Source organism: Ammospiza nelsoni, chromosome 3 (genome assembly GCF_027579445.1).
Source record: "Ammospiza nelsoni isolate bAmmNel1 chromosome 3, bAmmNel1.pri, whole genome shotgun sequence".
In the NCBI taxonomy this organism is placed as follows: Eukaryota; Metazoa; Chordata; class Aves; order Passeriformes; family Passerellidae; genus Ammospiza; species Ammospiza nelsoni.
Window position 1 is genome coordinate 35,850,498 of NC_080635.1, and position 18,939 is coordinate 35,869,436.

General features: G+C 41.7%; 1 protein-coding gene across 1 annotated transcript in view; it reads left to right on the plus strand.

Annotated features, from left to right (window-relative positions):
• Positions 1–257: 257 nt before the first annotated feature.
• Positions 258–18,939, plus strand: part of CRIM1 (cysteine rich transmembrane BMP regulator 1) — a 170,222-nt gene continuing 151,540 nt past the window's right edge. The window contains exons 1-2 of the mRNA XM_059469584.1: positions 258–981; positions 14,885–15,058. Coding sequence (XP_059325567.1) covers positions 258–981; positions 14,885–15,058 — 898 coding nt within the window. The remainder of the gene's footprint in view (positions 982–14,884; positions 15,059–18,939) is intronic.

The following is an 18,939-nucleotide window of genomic DNA, read 5'->3' on the forward strand; positions in this document are numbered from 1 at the left end:
GTCCCCGCGGTCTGGCGCCGCCGCCCCGCTCCGCTCCGCGCCCAGAGCCCCGGGAGGGGGAGGGGAGGTGCAGGGGGAGGCGGAGGCGGCGGCCGCTGTGGGGCCCAGGCTGCTCCTCGCCTCCGCTGCGCCTCTTCCAGCCCCAGGATCTGGGGCTGGGGGGGCGCGGGAGGGAAGGGGGCGGGCCAGCCCCGGCGGTGCCCAATGAGAGAGGCGCGGACGGGCACTCGGGGCGGTGCGGCGGCGGTGATCGCCCAATGGGGGCAGGGCAGAGGGCGCACTTGGAGCGGGGCGAGAGTGAGGCAGGAGGCGAGTCGGGGCTCGGGACGCGAGGGGGACACAGCCAGCCGCCGCGCGCAGCCGCTCGCACGCACGGCGCCGCCGAACCGGGAGCCGCCGGGCGAGGGACGGGCGGGCTGAGGGACGCCGCTTCCCGGAGGGGACAGCGGGCGGAGCCGCCACCCGGAGGAGAAGTTTGGCTTGAGCCGCCGCCGCCGAGAGAGGAAACTTTCCTCGGGGGGCCGGAGGCGGGGGCGGCGGGAAGGAGCCGCGATACGCTCGGGTCCGCCGCCCGGCGAGGGGGCTTCCGAGAGGCTCCCCCCGGCCCAGGCCGGGCTGCGGCGGCTGGGATGTACCTGGCAGCGGTCTCGGCGGGGAGGAGACGCCCGGGCGGAGACGGCGGCTGGCACCTGGCGGCCGCGGGGTGGCTGTTCCTGCTGGCCCTGCTGCTGGGCGAGTCGGGCACGCGTGCTCTCGTCTGCTTACCCTGCGACGAATCCAAATGCGAAGAACCGAAGAGCTGCCCCGGCAGCATCGTGCTGGGGATCTGCGGCTGCTGTTTCATGTGCGCTCGGCAGCGGAACGAGAGCTGCGGGGGTGTCTATGGGCTGCACGGGGCTTGCGACCGGGGCTTGCGCTGTGTCATCCGACCGCCGCTCAACGGAGACTCCATCACCGAGTACGAAGTGGGCGTCTGCGAAGGTGAGAGGCGGCGGGACACCCCCATCCCTCCATCCGTGCCCCGGGGTCGGGGCGCCCCATGGGTGGCGGGAAAGGAAGGAGGGCGCACTTACGAGGTCTTGGGCGCCGGTGCGCCTTCCTTGCCTTCCCTTCCCTTCCATCCCGCCGTACTGTCCCATCAGCGAGCGTGTCTTCCAACCTTCCCTGCTTAAAAAACCTCACAGACTCCTACTTAGAAGTTTTGCCCTTAATTTTCTTACCCTAAACTTTAGGGTTCTATTGATTCTCCGTAGCGTAGTGTCACTGGGTTGCTGATAGCGTGTATCAGCTGCTGATGCCCAGCTAAAATTCCATGATAAAGGACTCGGGAAGAGTTTGGCAGATGGAGATCGGCGGAGGTCAGTCGTGCACACATGATGCCTATTCCGGATTCCCTCCTGTGTAAAGAAACAAGGAAGACTGATCATCTGTTGTAAAGTTTTGTTTCCTGTTCCTGTCACTTAATATCTCTCTGCCTGTCCTACTCGGCATATAACGATAAGTATATGCCTTTTTTTTCCCCCACTGGAGCATCAAGGGCGGTAAATACCCACGGTAGAACTCCTCTCAAAGTCTCTCCAGCTTACTACCGTCTTGTGAGGTGATAAAGTGGTACGAAATGCAAAAGGAATTCATCCCCCTTCAGTTTTTTATCTATCAGAATTCCTAAGATTTACTTTTTTTTATGTGTTATAAATTAATGAAAGCCCAGTGACAAATTTTTAGTCTCTCTTTCTCTTGTGCCTCCAATTGCCTTTTCCCCCAAGTTGAGGGAAAACATGGCGCTGTAAAGAGATTACAAATAAGCAGCAGTTTGGGGTATGTATAAATGTATATGTGATTCGGAGTGGGAGCTTCGACAATTCTGGAAAAGGAGACGGAGGCGGTCTCCTCTCGGCGGGTAGAGGGCAGTAGAAAGTCCAGAGAGCTGGTGAGGCAGCATCTGTCCAAAAAACTTGCATTTAAAATTATGCACTATTTTAAGAAAACTAAACCCGGTCATTTTTAGTGGGCAGCTGACTTTTGTCCTGGCGCTCATTATTAGTTTAAAACTCCATTTGCCTCCATAACAAATAAATTGCAAACCACAGCAGAGCAGGGCAGTGCGTCCCGCCTGTGCTACAACCAGTGCTGTCAGCCTCGGGAGTTGATGCTTGGGTAGGATGAGCTTTAGAATAAAAGCTCGATTGTTAAAACAATTTTAAATGGCCCTGAACTATTTTGACGACCTTGGTTGAGACTATGTTGCTGAATATGTACATTGGTGTAGTGTCTTATTTTTAATATGTATTGGAAAAGTTTTTATAAATAGAAAAGTACAAGTAAAGGTACTTGGGAAACTTACCTGGTTTTGCAGGAGTTCCTCTTGTTGTGTGTTTTTGAGTAAAAGCTGGGCTAAAATAGCTTCCCCCCCTTCTCGATGGTTAAAGGAACTAAGAGCCTACAGTCATTAAAAGCCTTAATGCTCCGATTTCCTTACTGTACCACAGTATGGACATCTCTGGCAGTTTAGGAGTATTTCATTCCTTTGAAGTGATGCAATCTGTACGTTGCTGTAGTTCAGCTCATAACACGTCCCATCTACTGTTGAAAATAGTATGAAGCATTTGTTGGCAAGATTGTGTTTCAATTAGTGTTGTGGTTAGAAACTAGTTCCAGCTGTCCCTATAGGAATAGTCCTAGGGGAGGGAGATAACAATCTATTAACTATAACTAAGGGAGATAACTTTCCTATTTAATTTTCTTATCCTTACTTATCTATTTAATTTTCATTCTCATAAATGAAAAGGAACCAAGCTGAACTGTCAGCCTAATAAATAATCCTGGAATGCCTGTTAGTGAATTGTCAGGAAACTACCTCATTCTGAGGAACAGAGGTAGTGTGTTGTTCTTCATGGTGCATGTTTTGCACGTGAGGTGGCAGCAAGGATAAAAGGGAACTGATTGTACTGCCTCTGATCGCTAATATGAGATTGAATGGCTCTGGTTTTTTGATTGTGATGACCTAAACAGTTGTTCAGTTTACAGGCACACATGCAACAGGCTAGGCTGGTGATGCCTGATGTGAGTAGTAATTAAGTCATGCCTTTTTTCATTAACGGAATAAAGGATGTGCTTTTTTTGTTGTCATGCACATTGGGAGCGCAATCCCTTCCCTTCCCCAGTACAGGGAGGAGGAAATGGAAGTGTTTTACAGAACTGTGTGAATAGAAATTCATGTTTTTATGCTCCTTCCTGTCCCTAGTCTTTTCTTTCATTGCAATTTTTTACACTGAAATGACCCCTACTGGCTACAGTTATAAGCATGGTTTTTTGTATCATTTTTGAAGCTTCAGCCCTGTCTTGTTTCAGACTATCAGCAAATGCTAGGCTGCAGAATACTGAGAACTGGAATAGCAACAGGTAGAAATACTTGTCTGTTAACTTGTTTCTAACATTTAACGCACTTGACATAAATGAGTTCTGTAACACCTGACAGAGAAGTCTCTGTGGCATCTGTTGCTGGTAGCTTCTCTTTCTGAAATTACAAACAGATTATTCTTTGTTAAAGCACTGTTTATAAATGAAATCTGTTGCTGCTCCTGAGGGGTTTTTCCCTTTATCATTCCAAAAGCTGAAGGAAGTTCTTGTTCATCTCACCACCTTAACAATTCACATCTCTAAGCAGTTCTAACACTCCATTTGTGTTGTTATCCTGAAGTGGGTAAATGCCTTTCATGAATGAAGTTGTATTCTTAGTAAGTAATAATTCTGAGTAGTAAGTAATAATTCTGAGGTCCTAGTGCTGGTAGCTACACCTCCTAAATGGCATTCTTGAGAGACTTTGCACACATCCAGCCTCTGTTGACTTTACAGCATCCTTTACAGGGATTTTCTGGATTGGTTGTGGTATGAGGTGTTGAGAGCCTACACCCCCTTTCAAAGACTCTTAAGCTTGAGAAATTTTAAATCCAAAGCAGGAACTGTCCTTACTCTCTACCTTTAAAGGTCGTCATGGGTCCACAACTGAATTAGACTGAAGTTCTCCCAAAACACCTTAGCTTTGGCTTCTGCAGCTGGGTGGGCTCTGGCTTTCCAGAGGATCAGAGAGCCTTGAAAAAGCTCTGCCAAAGAAGTTAGGTTACTTTGTGAAGGCATTTCTTGAGATTACGCTCTTTTGTCTGTTTCCCTGCTTCTCCAGTTTCTGGTGCTGTTAGATGAAGAGGCCTAGATTGCTTTGCTGAACTCATCCAAGTCTTGACAATAGCAAATAAGATAACACTGAAAATGACTGGAAATTATTTTTAACTGTGTAACAGAAACATAAGGGTTTTTTTGATACATTTGAAATGCATGCTTAACAAAACTGCTAGTCTGAAGGTGTTCTTAGTTTCTCTTTAGAATATACTTCCTTATGAATTAGCTTCTAGGTAGACATTGAAAGAAGGTATCACTGTGCCACTAGCTTACCAATAATGTCTGTTACATTGTTTGGTGTTGGTTTGGTTTCAATGGGGTTTGGGTATGTTTTTTGTTTTAATTGTTAATTGGGTCTTTTTTTGGTGGGAGGTGGTATAGTTATTGCTGTTTTTTTTGCTTACTGCCTAGCATATAATTTCTGAAGTTCCCTTGGGACCAGGAGCAGGTTGCTGTAGCAAATTTTAGGCAAGTATTGGGAAGTTATGTGCATGTTAATCTCCTAGGATGATGGCAGAAGCTTTCCTTATTGTGGCTAGTCCTAGTCTCATTTGATAAACTGCATGTTTTGGGGAGTTTGGAGCATTACAGTCTGTCTGACCCCTTGCTGGGGCAAGTTGGGAGACCTTGGATGTGTCCATTGTCTTCTCCCCACCCATAAGTCTGCCTAGTTTTCATCCCTGAGGACACAGTGTACGGTATGCAAGTGAAGGTCAGTGAAACTGGAACTGATGAGAAGAGTTTAAACCTTGTAAGCCTAGCTTTTTTATTTTCAAAATTTGGAAGAGGAAAGCTGAGCTTGCTTTTTCTTGTTTTGTTCAGGCATTGGTTTACCTGTGTGCTAATGCAGTTCTCCCTGCTTTACTGAAGTAAGAACAGCTTGCCTGCAGACTTGATAGTATTTGTTATCATTAGTAACTTTGGTAGCTAGTACCCTTTGGAGAGCCTTGTTTTCGGTGCTGTGCTCTATAATGGGTCAGTGGACACAAAGCCCTCCCCTTGGTGCTCTGTCTCCAGACAGACTGCTGTACTACATGCTTGGCTTCTTGCTTGTGATGCAGCCCAGACCCCTAAAGACTCAGGCAGTATTTTGCTTTCTGTACAAGTTACTGAAGTTCAAGTAGTCTGGAAGTTGCATGTGTGTAACCCAGTTGTTTGCATCTGTTTGCACTGTAACAGTGCTGCCCAAATATCTTAACTTTTTGTTTGGTTTGGTTTTTTCTTTGTTATGTAGTGAATGGCTGGGGAAATGTCCAAGTGGTTCTGATGTCCATGTGTGTGCAGAGAACTTCTTTCAGTAACATCAAGTGTTAGAACTGATGATCTAGTTGGGGACTTCATCAATGTTTGTGTACCAATGGCTGTTGTTGTGAAAACAGTCAAAGTACTTTGTTCAAAGGCTGTCAGCAATCCAGACTATCAGGGAGACAAACAGAAAAATATTTATGTTGTCGAAAAAGAAAATTATCAGAAAAATTGCTAAAGTTGTGAAACTGGAATGAGAAGTAGTTCTTTAATGAATATTCAGGTTCTCATATGCTAGTCTTGATCAAATTTAACAATCCCCTTCCCCTACTCCTCCTCCCTGCCACCCCCAAAAACACTGACTAGGAGGATGCAGACTTCTTACACACGGACTGGATAATTTATAAGCTATTTCTGCTCTGTATTCCATCAATGCTGAAATCTCAACATCGGTAAGAACATGTAACTCTGAGTGTGGCATGGAATTTGAATTGGATCAGGTGCTTATTTGACTTGGAAATGGTTTCCTCTCTGTTTCTGGGCATCATGTTTCAATTTTAGAAATGACTTGGTTCCAGTATTTCAGTAAAAATTAAATGGAAACATCTAACAGATATGATGCAGGAATTAGTAGGACTTTGCTATTGTGGATCAGCACAGTAATCTTAAAACTAGAAGTCTTGCTGTAGATTACTAAGTTTTTTAACTCTAGTAAAAGGAATATTCTCTTTTTATTTATTTTTAGTTTTTAAAACTTTGTATAAGCATCCTTTGCTTATGTGAATTCTTCTACACAGAAACTGATTATTTTACCAGGTTCCCTAAAACCATGGTTTTTATAAAGATATTTTTTCCTTTTTTTTATTTTTTAAACTACCTTTGAACTTGCCCCTAGGCATCTTTGCTGGTTTAAGCACCTTCTAGCTAATTCAAAGATTCTTGCATAATTTAACTTCTTGCCTGGTACTTAGTCAACCAAAATGTCATTTCACTGACAGGCATATTATGCAATAATTAACCCATTAATATGGTTCAAAAATGCTGTCCTCTTCCCCTCCTTACTTTGTGCCCCCCTTAAGGATTCTTCATCTCAATAAGTTTATCGGACCTTGCAGACAGAACCAAATGTTTCTGTTTTAATGGATTAAATACTTTGTAGAGGTGACCTATTAAGTATCTCTTGTGACTTATAAACTGCTTTTCATTTGAGAATGCATTTAATCCACAGGGAATGTAAACTTGGAAATCACGAACTCGGGGTTTTGCCTGAGACTTTGAGTGACACTGGTTGTGTCTGACTATACTGGAATTTGGAAAATGACTGATACTGACACAGAAAGCTTATGTGTGTGGAGAAACTTACCAACGTGAGAAACTTACCAACGTAAACTAACATGGGAAAATAATTTAGCATAGATTAAATTCCACATAAGTGTACAGATTAAAAATAGTCCCTGGGGGAGCTCTTGTCTAAACAGACTAGTTTGACCTTGTTTTGGGGAAATAAGCCCTTCCTAATGTTTTGAGAAGAATGGAAGCAGTTCACACCTTTACCAGAGGCAATATTCAGTCCCCAGCAGCTTTCACTGGGTATACTGGGTACCTAACTCGAGAATCTGCATGATCATGACCCTTGTGGGTCATGATCGTGCAAGTCCTTTTTAGGACTGAATAAGAAAACAAACTGGGCATAGAGGGATTGTGGACAGGAGGAAAAACAGTGACTGGCTTATAGGCATGCACCAATTCCCATGTTCTTACTCATTTCCTAAGCTTTAAGCCTTATATAGCCACTGTTAAGCTTCAGTTGTTGGTTGGTGTTTGTTTGTTTGTTTGAATGGACTTGGGTTTGGTTTTTTTTGTTTGGTTTTTTTTGGTGAAAAATCTAGCAAGTGTAATGTTTCTGAATCCAAGAGAGCCCATTCTGTTGGGTCATTTGTCCTTGAAATGAATTAAATTTCACTGTTTTGCTACAGGCTGTATTGTATTTTCCTCAAGATTTTTTTCAGAAAGGCTGGATATGTGTGTGGAGGTATTTTTTCCCCTCGCTGATGGGTGGTTGATAAAAAGCTGGGGTCATGCTGATAATGGTGTTACATGCACTGATGTAACTTGTGCTGCTTTCACAATAGAAATGCCAAACTTGATGTCTATCTCTAAGTTAGGTTTTAGAAAATGAAAAGAAGCCCTGAGGGTAATTCTAAATCCAGGCTTGAGTTTTCCCTGCAGTCTTCTGTGACTAAGAGATGGGGTGGAATTCCTCTGAAATATGTTGTAATGATGGTGTTCAGTGGTCCTGCATTAATGACTGGGGGGGAAAGTGGCAAAATATTTAGGATATCAGATTTCTTACAATAGTGTGAACTGTTCTTGGTATAGGTTGCTTTACTCATGGCCCTGTTCCAGAATTTGTCTTTGACACAACTTTTCCTACTCCTGTCAGCTTTGCCTGTGCCTAGCAGCTCCAGCAAGCTGCCAGCCAGCTACTTGTTTGCAGTGCTGCTGTACATGCAGGCCTCTGAAGCATGTGGGTGCAGAGTGCAGCTTGGAAAAAAAAAAATTGGAATTTTAGACTGCTTTGGAAAATGGTTATGAAGCTTTGGCCCTTTTCTGAGGCTTTAGCAATTATTTTTGCAATGAGTTTTCTAGAGCTAGAGGAAAAATCTGCTATGACAGCTGAAACACCGCTGTCCATGCTCGTTCTAATCAGGGGAGTACTGGTAGAGGCTTTTTCTGACCAATTAAATCCAGGGACACAGTGCAGTATTTTCAGTTAGCTTTTTACGAACAAAACATGTTTCTGGTCATCAGTTTAAGATAATTTGCTTGTAAGTCTTATTTTCTGGTGTGTAAATGTAAAACTCATTTATTATTTCAGACCATATTTGGGGAAGAAGGCTTTTGGAAGTATATTTTATTTTTGCCATGGGGAACTCTGAGTGAAGGTCATAAAAAAACAAAAGGCAAAACACATTCCTCCCCATTCTTCCTTCCTTCCATTCCCCCTTCCTCACCACCACCACCCCCCCCCCCAAAAAAAAATAAAAGGTGGAGGTTGGGTACCTGGAGAAGCAAAATATCCCAGACAGTGTGAGGAAAGCTTCAAAACTTGCAGTAGTTGTCCACGTCACATGCTTCACTTAACATTTCCACTTATCTCCTTGCCTTCCTCAAGACTTCCCTAGAGTTTCTGATAATTGACTGGAAAGTGGGTCTGTTGAAATACTTGCTGCATTCCTTAGTATGAAATAACTGTCTTCAGACACAGGAAGAACTGCTGCAATGGAAATCTTTCTCACTACATTGGGGATTTGATCACCTGAGATACATGCTGAGATAAAGCAGGCAGTCAGGTTGGAGGCAAGCATTACGTGCATGTGTTCCTGAGCTATGTAAATGTTGTGGTACAGTTCTGCTTTCTAGCTTTGGCTAGAAATTTTGTCAGGAAACTGCAAAACCCTTTTGTATTGCTGTACATTCCACATGAAGATTTGATCTTGGAAAATGGACCATTCCAAGATGTGGGAAAAAATGCTTTCTCACAAAACTCTCAGCTGTGTGTCTTGCCATAAAATATTCTGCCGGCTCTAGTCCTTGATTCATGACTTCAGTGGAGGAATAAGTTGCAAGAGGGGAAAGGATTGAAGCCAGTGTATGATCTCAAACTCACTTCAAGGCTAGTCTTTCCTTTGCTGCTTTTCAAGGTCTGGGGCTGGGTTTCAAGCATTCTTTAGTGGTAATTAGTCATTTCTATTGTTCAGCTCCTCCAAAACATGAATTTCCTTTCCATCATTCTTTTTTCCTGTTCAAAGAGAAGCGAGAGTCTACTGGCAAGAAGCATTTCCTTTTTCTATTTTAGCAAGTTAGAATCTTTTCAGAGTCTCATACCATCTTAATGAATACCACTGATTTGAAAATGCTCTTCTGTATACCAGTGTGCTGGAGTGGTGGTGCTCAGACCTTGGATCTAGTTTCATGGGGGAGTTTCTGAAAGGTTCCCCCCTCTGCCTCCCAGTTCCCAGAGGGCAGTACCAGTCTTAATAAGGATTGCTTCTCTCTTGTCTTCAAATGCAGATTTAAAAGGATGCTAGAGTCTGCAAGATGTGGCTTATACAGTTTCACTTCCAGTCATCAATATATTTTGTGGTGTCTTTTCAGCATCCTAAGAGCTACCTGGGATGCTAAAAAAAAAAAGGTGGAAGTAGCAGAGCAACATGCTGCAGTTAAATGTAAATTATGGGGTTGACTCAATCCACTCCAGTTAAATTGCAGTTCAAAGGGTAGGGTGGTAAACATGAGATTATTATGGGCCAAATGCCTTCTGCATTTGTTTTCTACAGTGGTACTTCAGTGATCATTTCAGTGTGTTTCTTGCTGTTTCCAGATGATGCATTATCTAAATAGTGAAGGTGAACAGTATAGCATTCTCCAGACTATAGCTGATAGTCATTAAATGTCCAGAAAGAAAGAGAGGTGTTGTGGCACAAAACACAAGTTTCTGTGGCAGGCAGAAGGAATTGAGAATTTTTAGGAATGGAGAGCAAAACTTTAAGCAATGGAGAAGCAGGCTCTGAAAAGGTCTTTCCTTGTACTTTTAGTTTGCACCTGTTTTGAGATGATCCTTTGGGTAGTAATAAATAACAAATGTAGCCATAGCGAGGTAGTGTGTGCCTTGGAAGTAAGGCTTAAAGTTAGTTAGTTTCTCAGCAGTATGCTTTTCTAAAAACACAGGCAGCTCTTCAGGCAAATAACATGAATGGTTCAGTTGTGACCACTATGCCTTGCATGGTGCTGTGTTGTGAGTGCTGGTAGGTAGGATATAGTATGGAAGAAGTGATGGAATGCTGCTTACCACAGACATATTTCTCAGACTGTTTCCCAGACTAGACCTGTTTAAGGATCTCTTGTTCAACTTCTTAATGCCTTAATCCTCTTCCCTACTTTAGGTGCGTGCTATGACAGGACTTGGGAATTCAGCAACCCAGAGCAGTATGTGCATTTTTAGCAAGCTGAAACGTTTGCTGTGCAGAAAGCAAATGATTATATGAATGGTAGAAGAGAAAAGGAAAAAAAATTTGGGATTAATGTGAAGTCTCCCTTCCTGTGGCTTCCTTTTGGTATGAAAGCACAGTTGGAAGAATTAAAAAGATACTATGTCCAGGACTTAACTTTGATCTGAGTAAATGCAGAGCTACTTTATTATCTGAAACTTTATTATCTGGAACTTGCCTGAATGAGTTGGAAGGAGTGGGGAATTGCATGTAGATAGAAATTATTTGAAAGAGAAATGACTTTGAAGCTGTAGTTATGAGCCTGCTGGGAGCATTTGAACTCTTTGAGGCTTGTGTGCAAAATGTACTTGAGTGACTGTATAACAAGACTCCAGTGACAACTCAGGATGGCTAAAAAGTGCAGCCCTTTGATTTTTTTGCCCTTACCTGATCATGCCAGCACAATGAGGAGGTGAAAATCTCAGCTAAATAAAGATCAGTTTGGATGAAAACTAGTAGTTTACTTGGGCTTTTTTTCCAGCTGCATTGCTTCTAAAAACTCTGGAGTGTTAAGTACACACTTGATTTTTGTGGTTTTAGGTGTCCTAGAAGTAGCTGGGGGTAGGATGTGTGTAGCAAGGTCTGAGGCATAGATTGTTATATTTGGGGTTTTTGGCTCTGCTTGCAGAGAAATAATGCTTTCACAAATTAGTACATTTCACATTTGTTCACATCATCCAGATTTGAGAGGTTGGCATTAAAAACCAGTCTTCTGGAAAGGAAGCCATAGAGGCCAAGCAGAGCGTGCAGGAAAAGGTATACAGCCTGGAATAGTTTGTGAACTGTCTCAGGTCCCAAATCACTGGTGTGTACAAGTTGTATTTTTAGAATAGTCCCCAGGACATGATGATCTTTTTGAATAATAGAGGCTAGGTTATATGTTTTGCACAAGATATCATTCTCTTATCAGTTAAAATATTGCTGACCTCTAAAGGTGTGAGCATGCTGTACTGGACCACTGTTTATCTGCATCAAGGAGAGCACTAGATGTCTTTGCATCAAGTATCCAAAGCTTGGAATTGAAGTGATAGGCTAGGTTCATCCCTTTAGCTCATGGGAATACTTTCATGTGGTTGTACCTTCCGTTCCAAAGAATTTTGTTCTGCCTGTATTTATGTGACTTCTGAGGGTTTATTCTAAGTGGTAAACAATTATTCATTTAACAGGACTTTGAAATTATGTTCATAAAAGGACTAAATCAGCTAGGAAAAGGAGTCAGTCTTTAGTCTGCATGAAAAATTATGGTAGACTTGGCACTGATTTACTGAACCTAAATAAGCTCTTGCTACAGGTTTGCTACTTCATTGATGGAAATCTTGTTTCTAAATAAAGTTGTGTGAAAAGCAGGCTGGTAGAAGATGTACAGGCTAAGACTGAATTTGCATTCTTCCTGTCTGAATGTTACTCTTTTCTATTATCACCCAGTAATGAAAAATAAATACCTTGTTTGAAGATTCAACACGTTAGAAGTATAGCCTGAACAAGTATTACTGAGGGATTTCTCTTCTCATTAAGGCTTTAATGTCTACTGAGCTAATTTTTGAGGTGTGTGGCAGTGAAGAATTCAGGTGCACCTACTACTGGGCCATGTGCTTCCTGTGTACCTCCTTTTCTGAAAACTTGTGAGGGCTGGCAGATGTGGTAGCAAGCAGTAGCCTGTCTGGAACTCAGTGTGTGTAGTGCCACACTGTGCAGTGCACGTGCATTGAGGTGTTTGCCACTGGCAGGGGACGAGTCTGCTCTCTGTGCCAGCTGGGTCCCACCTTAAATGGGGTGGGCAGCTCTCATGGGACTGGATCCTGCTGATCTGTTTGCCTGGAGAAGATGTAGTGCTGAAATACCACAAGGCAAAGCAGCAGAGATGCTCTAAAGTGGTTTGCTAGAAAAGCAGCAGAGCGTTGCCATCTGTGTGTCCTTCCAGCCTGCACTGCACTGGCCTGGGGGCGCAGGGCTGAGAGCCCACACTTTGCCTCTGGGCTCCTCTCCTGCACCCAGGAGTGCAGAAGGAGTGCTCTTGTCACAAACAGGGAGCACCACAAACCCTTTAAGGCTGTTGGGCTGGTGTGGATGAAGCTGTGGTCCTTGCTGTTACAGAGTTTCAAACAGCAAGTCTGGGACCATAGGTGTAGCTTTTGTTCTTGTCCTTACATGGATTAATGCTGTGACTTGTAAAATACAAATTGTCCTGGCCGTATTCCGGCTTCTCAAAAACAGGATGTATTATTGTTCTCCAAATTCTCGGGGTTTTTTGTTGGGGGTTTTTTTTTTTTTTTTTGCCTTCTGTATGCATGGCCTCATCACAATGAGAGTGTCCCAAGCATTACAGGAGAGGCATCTTCCTTTGAAAGAATTTTAATCATTTCTCTTCAGGAACTTCTGTGCTTCCTTTGACTTTCATTGATACAGCAGCTGTATTGGATGATAGGCTAACCTAAGAAAAAAATTACTTCCTGGGGTTACTGACTATTCTTCCCTTGCTATTTTTATGGAGAAGAGCCATGAGGTTCCCATGGAAATTCCCATCTTCACATCTAAAATGGACTTTGTTGTTTATCAGTGTTTTTGTCAGCAGGGTACTTGCCAGCTCATAATAGAAGGCAAGGATTTTGTTGTACAGGGAGAAGTATACTGGTGAGAATCTGCTGTGGCACTTCCTGTAGGTCATGTACAGTACTGAACTAGTAAACAGCTCTGTCTAAATACTTTTTTTTTCCCCCAAAACAGGAAAAACTTCAGGTTAGCGGATATTCTACATATTTCTATGAGTGGAAAGAATTTTCTTGCCAACCTCAGCATGCGTGTGCATGTACTGTTATTTACTGTTAGTTTTTAGGCTTCTGTTGAGCATCAGACTACTGAATGACAGTTTTGTATTGGCTGTGGCCTCTCATACTGGATATGGAGAACAGCCTCTGATAACCCCAACAACAAGAGGAAACCCACCATGCATAACTGTAAGATACTTTAACTTTTTTGAAGTGCTTTTTGTCAGGATCTGTATTGGAAACTTGCTTGTTGATAGTAAATTAAATTGGAGTGAACTATTTAGAATGCACAATGTGAGTGCTGCTGTTGAATGTAAGGAAACAAAGATTAAAAATATCTATTTTTTCTTTTTGTCATTAGTAGAAATCAGTGGACTCTGTGCAACTGTTTTGTAGCACTTAATTTTCCAAGCTTGTCTGTCTATAAAACACCTGCATTCTGTAGCAAAGAATACCTGATGTCTAGTTTAGTTTCTTCAGTCTTGCTTAAACAAGTATGTGATAGGACAAGGGGGAATGGTTTAAAACTGAAAGAGAATAGGCTTAGATTTGATTTTGGGAAGAAATTCTGTACTGTGGGGGTGGTGATGCACTGGAACAGGTTGCCCAGAGAAGTTGTAGATGCCCTGGAAGTGTTCAAGGCCAGACTGAATGGAGTTTTGACCACTGAGGTCTAAGTGGAAGGTGTCCCTATCCATGCAGGGTGGTTGGAACTGGATGGTTTTGAAGGTCTCTTCAAATCCAGGATGTTCTATTTTTCTATCTTGATTAATCTTCTGACTCATGGGATATTGCTGTATGTGTACTTGACCTAAGAAAACTGAGATATTGTAGGACTGGTAATCTTTTGGAATTCTGGATTGACTGGATTTGTATTTCTTTCTGGAGGAAAAAAAAAAATCTTGTTGCATGTGGCCTCCTGAAAGGAAGATGGGCAGTTACAACTGGAACACCAGTTACACACATTTGACAGGACTGATTCAAAAGGAACAGAATTATTTAAGCAGAGAGACTCATCCTGGTCCCTCTATCCATAGCCCCTTGACAGCAAAGAATGCAATGTGCTTGATCAATTCTCCAGGAATATGTATGATAATTGAGGACTGCTGGAAAATTCATTTTTGGTCATATAATGGAATCAGAGGTCTGGCATCTTGCAGCTTTTCTGTAATAAAAAGTTATCTCCATGGAGTGAATTCTGTGTGATGCATTTTTTAATCATCTTTAAAAATGCTGGCTTTCTGACTCAATTTTGACTTCTGTAACAGCTGCAGATTCTGTACAATGCTCTCACTTGCATTATAAATATAACTTCAGCTATCTGCAAAAGTTATTTCTGTTAGAATAGCACTCATTTGTACTACAGCTGTGCGTATTCCTGAGATGACATAGTTTTTCATACAGATGGAAGTAAACAATGCCAGTTTCTTTAGCAACATGGGCAGTAGAACAGCTGTGAGATATGGTGTTTGGGGTATTTGGCAAATCCCACTTTTGGATTAGTCTGTTATTTTTTTTAAATCTGTTATCTTCTCTTTAGCACTGTGTTGAACTTGAAGTGAATCCCACCCAACTCCAAAGCAGGTGAATATTACCTACTGCAGCTGAAATCCAACATGAGCAAGTTTGTTTGTTTCTTTCTTTTAGATGAAAACTGGGATGATGATCAGCTTCTTGGATTTGAACCATGCAATGAAAACCTTATAACAGGTTGTAACATAATCAACGGGAAGTGTGAATGTGACACCATTCGGACCTGTAATAATCCATTTGAGTTTCCAAGCCGGGATACTTGTCTGTCGGCCTTGAAAAGGATTGAAGGTAAGCCCCTGTTTTCAGTATTTCAGAGTTAGAAACTTTTTCTGTGCAGTGGGTTAAAAACTAGAGTGTAATGTATGTTTAAGGATGACTTGTGTAGTTTCAGATCCCTCTGGTCTTCTACATGTCAAAAAACAGGTCTGTGTTTTAGAGGAAGATAGTACTTCATAAGCTTATTATTCTAAATGCTTAAGTTTAAGATGGGGAAAAAACATGCTTTGTGTGCTATGATGTTTGCAGATTTTAAGGCTAAACAGTTCTGTTTGTAGTTTGTGGTAGCTACATTTGCTTATCTTCAGCTGCAAAGCCGTGTGGAATACCCTTTAGATATGTTGATGTGACTGAATAAACACATTGAACACAAACCTGGATTGTAAGAGTAAAGACCTAGTAAAAGAGTAGTTACTGATTATACTTGTATCTTTTATTATATGAATGTGTGAACTGCTATTTTCTTTAAGTTTACATGGTGTTACATTACCTTACTGTTCGTATTTTACAGTTCCTATATTCCTCTGATTAGATTTGTATTAGGCCCCATATGTTTATGCTTGTGCATACTTCCATATTTGTTTTGCTTTTTTTCCTTTTTGTTGTTTATGGTCAAACTGGAAATGAGTTGGCTAAAATATATTCAGCTGGAATTAAATTTACATGGTGTATTTCTGGATTGTTCTGAACAGCAATTCAAGGAGTGATCTTGAACCATTTTTATGATGCTGTAATTACTGTTTATTCTCCAAAGTGTTCAAGAACATGCAGAAGTTGATTAGTGGTGCAGACCTGCTTAATTGGACTACTTTGGAACAAGTTAATGTATTTTAAGGCTACTGACCATATTTAAATTAGGGGGATCTTATACTTAAGGAAGTGTGATGTGATGTCATCTGTTGTACTTCATTTGTGTTAAGAAAATTGGTTTTGTGCTACATACTTTAGATAAGGAGATGTTATGAGAAACTGAAGAAATATACTCAGGATTGTTGGTCATGGTGTTGCTTACTAAAGGCGTTCAAGTGCTTAGTCTGGGATTTTTGTGGGTTTTTTTCCTTATGTAACTCTAGGAAGAGTAGAGGCAGAACCTTTGGTCTGTTGGTGTGATAATGGGCAATAGCATGTATGGATTCTTCAGTCTTACCCTTCTCTTTTCACTTGTGAATATGTAACTAAGTCTGTAGTATTTCAGCAGGACTCTGCTGGCATGGCAGCTCATCGTGTATTTGCTGTGGGTTGTCTCTTTGTACTTTGCAGCCTTGGAAGAAATGGACTTAGCTTGTAGAATAGCACAGCTGAAGCAGGTTGATTCTGAGTCACTTGCTTTCAGCAGTCTTTTTTTCAGCTAAATTTTCATTTTAAAAAACCAGCATTTCATAATTATACATGAGGTGACAATATTCTGCATGTAAACTGACTGGTATAAGAGCTGTGGTGCAGTTATTTTTTTCAGAGGTGTAATTTTCTTCTTTTTCGCCTCTGTTTTATTTCTTTGTGGAGTGGGGAAGGTGTTCTTCCAAAGCCTCAGACTGTGGGGCACCAGTAGAAGTGTTTAGGGCCTGTTGACTTTTTAATTTTTCACAGTTGGAAAGGATGGCTGATGCAAGTGTTGAAGCAACAGCGGTACCTTTAAGTAACAGAAGTCTGGCAGTTACAACTTGAGTGTTAAAACAGTCCAGCTTTTACTCCTAAGAATGTGCATTTGCATCCTCAGGCTATCAAACTGTACCACTGAGGGATGTTGGAAGGTAAATACCTTTGTATTTCCTAATAGACAGGCAGATGTCATAATGTAATTTTGATTTCTGCATTTTACAGATATTGTCTGTGAAATTTGCCTACTGGATTTTGCCCTGTAAATGTTTATTGCCTCTTTCTCTGGCTAGGATTGGTAATTGAATGCTAACTGCTAATGGAGGTTGTTTCTTTAAATGTGTTAGTTCTTGTTTTGGTAATTAAAACCAAAGTCATGCTTCATCCTGTACCTAAGCTAACGGAAAAGAAGAATAACTTTTTTCCACTGGTGCTTGCCACGTCCCTGTTTGCTAAGCCAGCCAAGTCTCTTAGGTAAAATGGAATAGACACTTTGTGTCTGAGCCAGTATTTGCTGCTTGACTATTTCAGGTTTTCAGATTTTAATAGTCTGAAAATAGAATTCAGCCACTAGGAAAGTCCACCTGAAACATGGCTTAGGTAGCACACAAACCAGAGGGGTCTATGAGCATGTTAAAATAGAGAAATCTTTCAGTTTTTATAAGGCAAGCTAAATCTTAAAGTGTAGTGTCATGTAAAAAGGGATGATTCATAAGATGTTAAATATGTCAAATTAAGATTTTCCTGAAATCCAAAGTACTGAGTACTGATGTATACTTCACTCTTTTGGCTCGTCTGTTAAAGATAATAGCAGGAAGATTTGAAACTAGTAATTTAAACCTTTAAATACTCTAATAGAATCTGTTGCCATGGAAAGTGGGACTAAGGGAGGGTAGTCTAACTTCTATCTCCTCACCACACTTTACATGGATAATTAAATACACAGTGTGATTAAAAAGACAAGTTGAATACCTGAGTGATGGATACACCATAATAAGAGTTTCTGAAGAAAACTGCCCAGCTTGCTGCAAGCCTGCAGATAAGGAATCTGTTGCATAGATTGTTACCTGACAAGTAACAAACAGTGGACTTAAATCTGGAATCCCGTTTCCATATGGGAATGTGCTAAGGGATTGAGGCTTTTGCATGTACTTCATTTTCTTGTGCCTTTTTCTGCTAGTCCCTTCACTTTCAAGAGCCTTTTCAGTCATCTTCCTTCTTTATCTAGTTTGTCTTATACTTCAGCTTTTCAGCTTGTGTGTGATCTTCACCTCCGGGCTTGATGTCAATTCTAGCTTTCTTACTCTGCTAACCCAAAGTTTTCTCATGTTAGCTTCGTGTAGGATCTTTCTTTTCCTATTGGCTTGGGTTCTGCCTGCCTCCCTGGGCTCCTCATATTTCATTCCAGTTTTACCTCTCTCTATCCCTTTCTTTTCCTACCTATTTAATTCTGTTTGTATCCCAGTTCACTTAAAACAACTTCTATCCTGCCTTCCCAAAATGAGGTCACCTGGGCTCTAATGTCATGTTGCTCAGATGTCATTGACAGGCCCTGAAGCCATGTTCTTTATTTTGTCTCCCTGAGTGTTGCCCTACCCTGTACTGGGAAAGCCTCTAATGAGAAGAAATTAATCTCTACTCAATTGTTCTTCCCAATGTCTACTGGGAAGAAAGTATGGCAAGGCTAAAGTGCAATCTCAAGTAATGCAAGTACTCAAGGTAGTCATCTCCATCCCTTGCCCTTGTTTTCCTGGAAAACAGTAGGATAAGATACATTTGAAAGGATTGGTTTGCTCACAGAACTTGGTAGCCAAATTCTGTCTAATTTTAATGTAGAAATGCTGGAAATATTCAGAGTTCTTACTTTCATAGATTATATAGCATAAAGCACATTTATGCTTAGAGGCCTCCCAACTTCATCACAAGGCTTGAAGTGCCTGTTTCTCCACATGGACTATCAGTGATTTTTCATAGAGAAGGTTTGTATAGAGGTCATGAACCATCTTACTATGAGGAAATGCACACATTTGGGCCTAGAAAGAAACTGTCTGGAAAAGCTATTGCATGCCTGGTAATAATAGTAGATTACTGTGTCAGGGTATTTGGATTTGGTTTCATTTTTGTTATTGTTGTTTAAAATGCTTTTGGTCATTGTCCTGATGAGTGCCTGTTCTGGTATGGTTCAGGAAATCCTGTGTTCTTGAGCTTGGAAAGATTGTTTCTATTCAGGAGCCTGCTAATGATGACAGCTTGGTTGAACCTGGACTGCTGGAGTGGACTGTGAAAAATATGGCCAG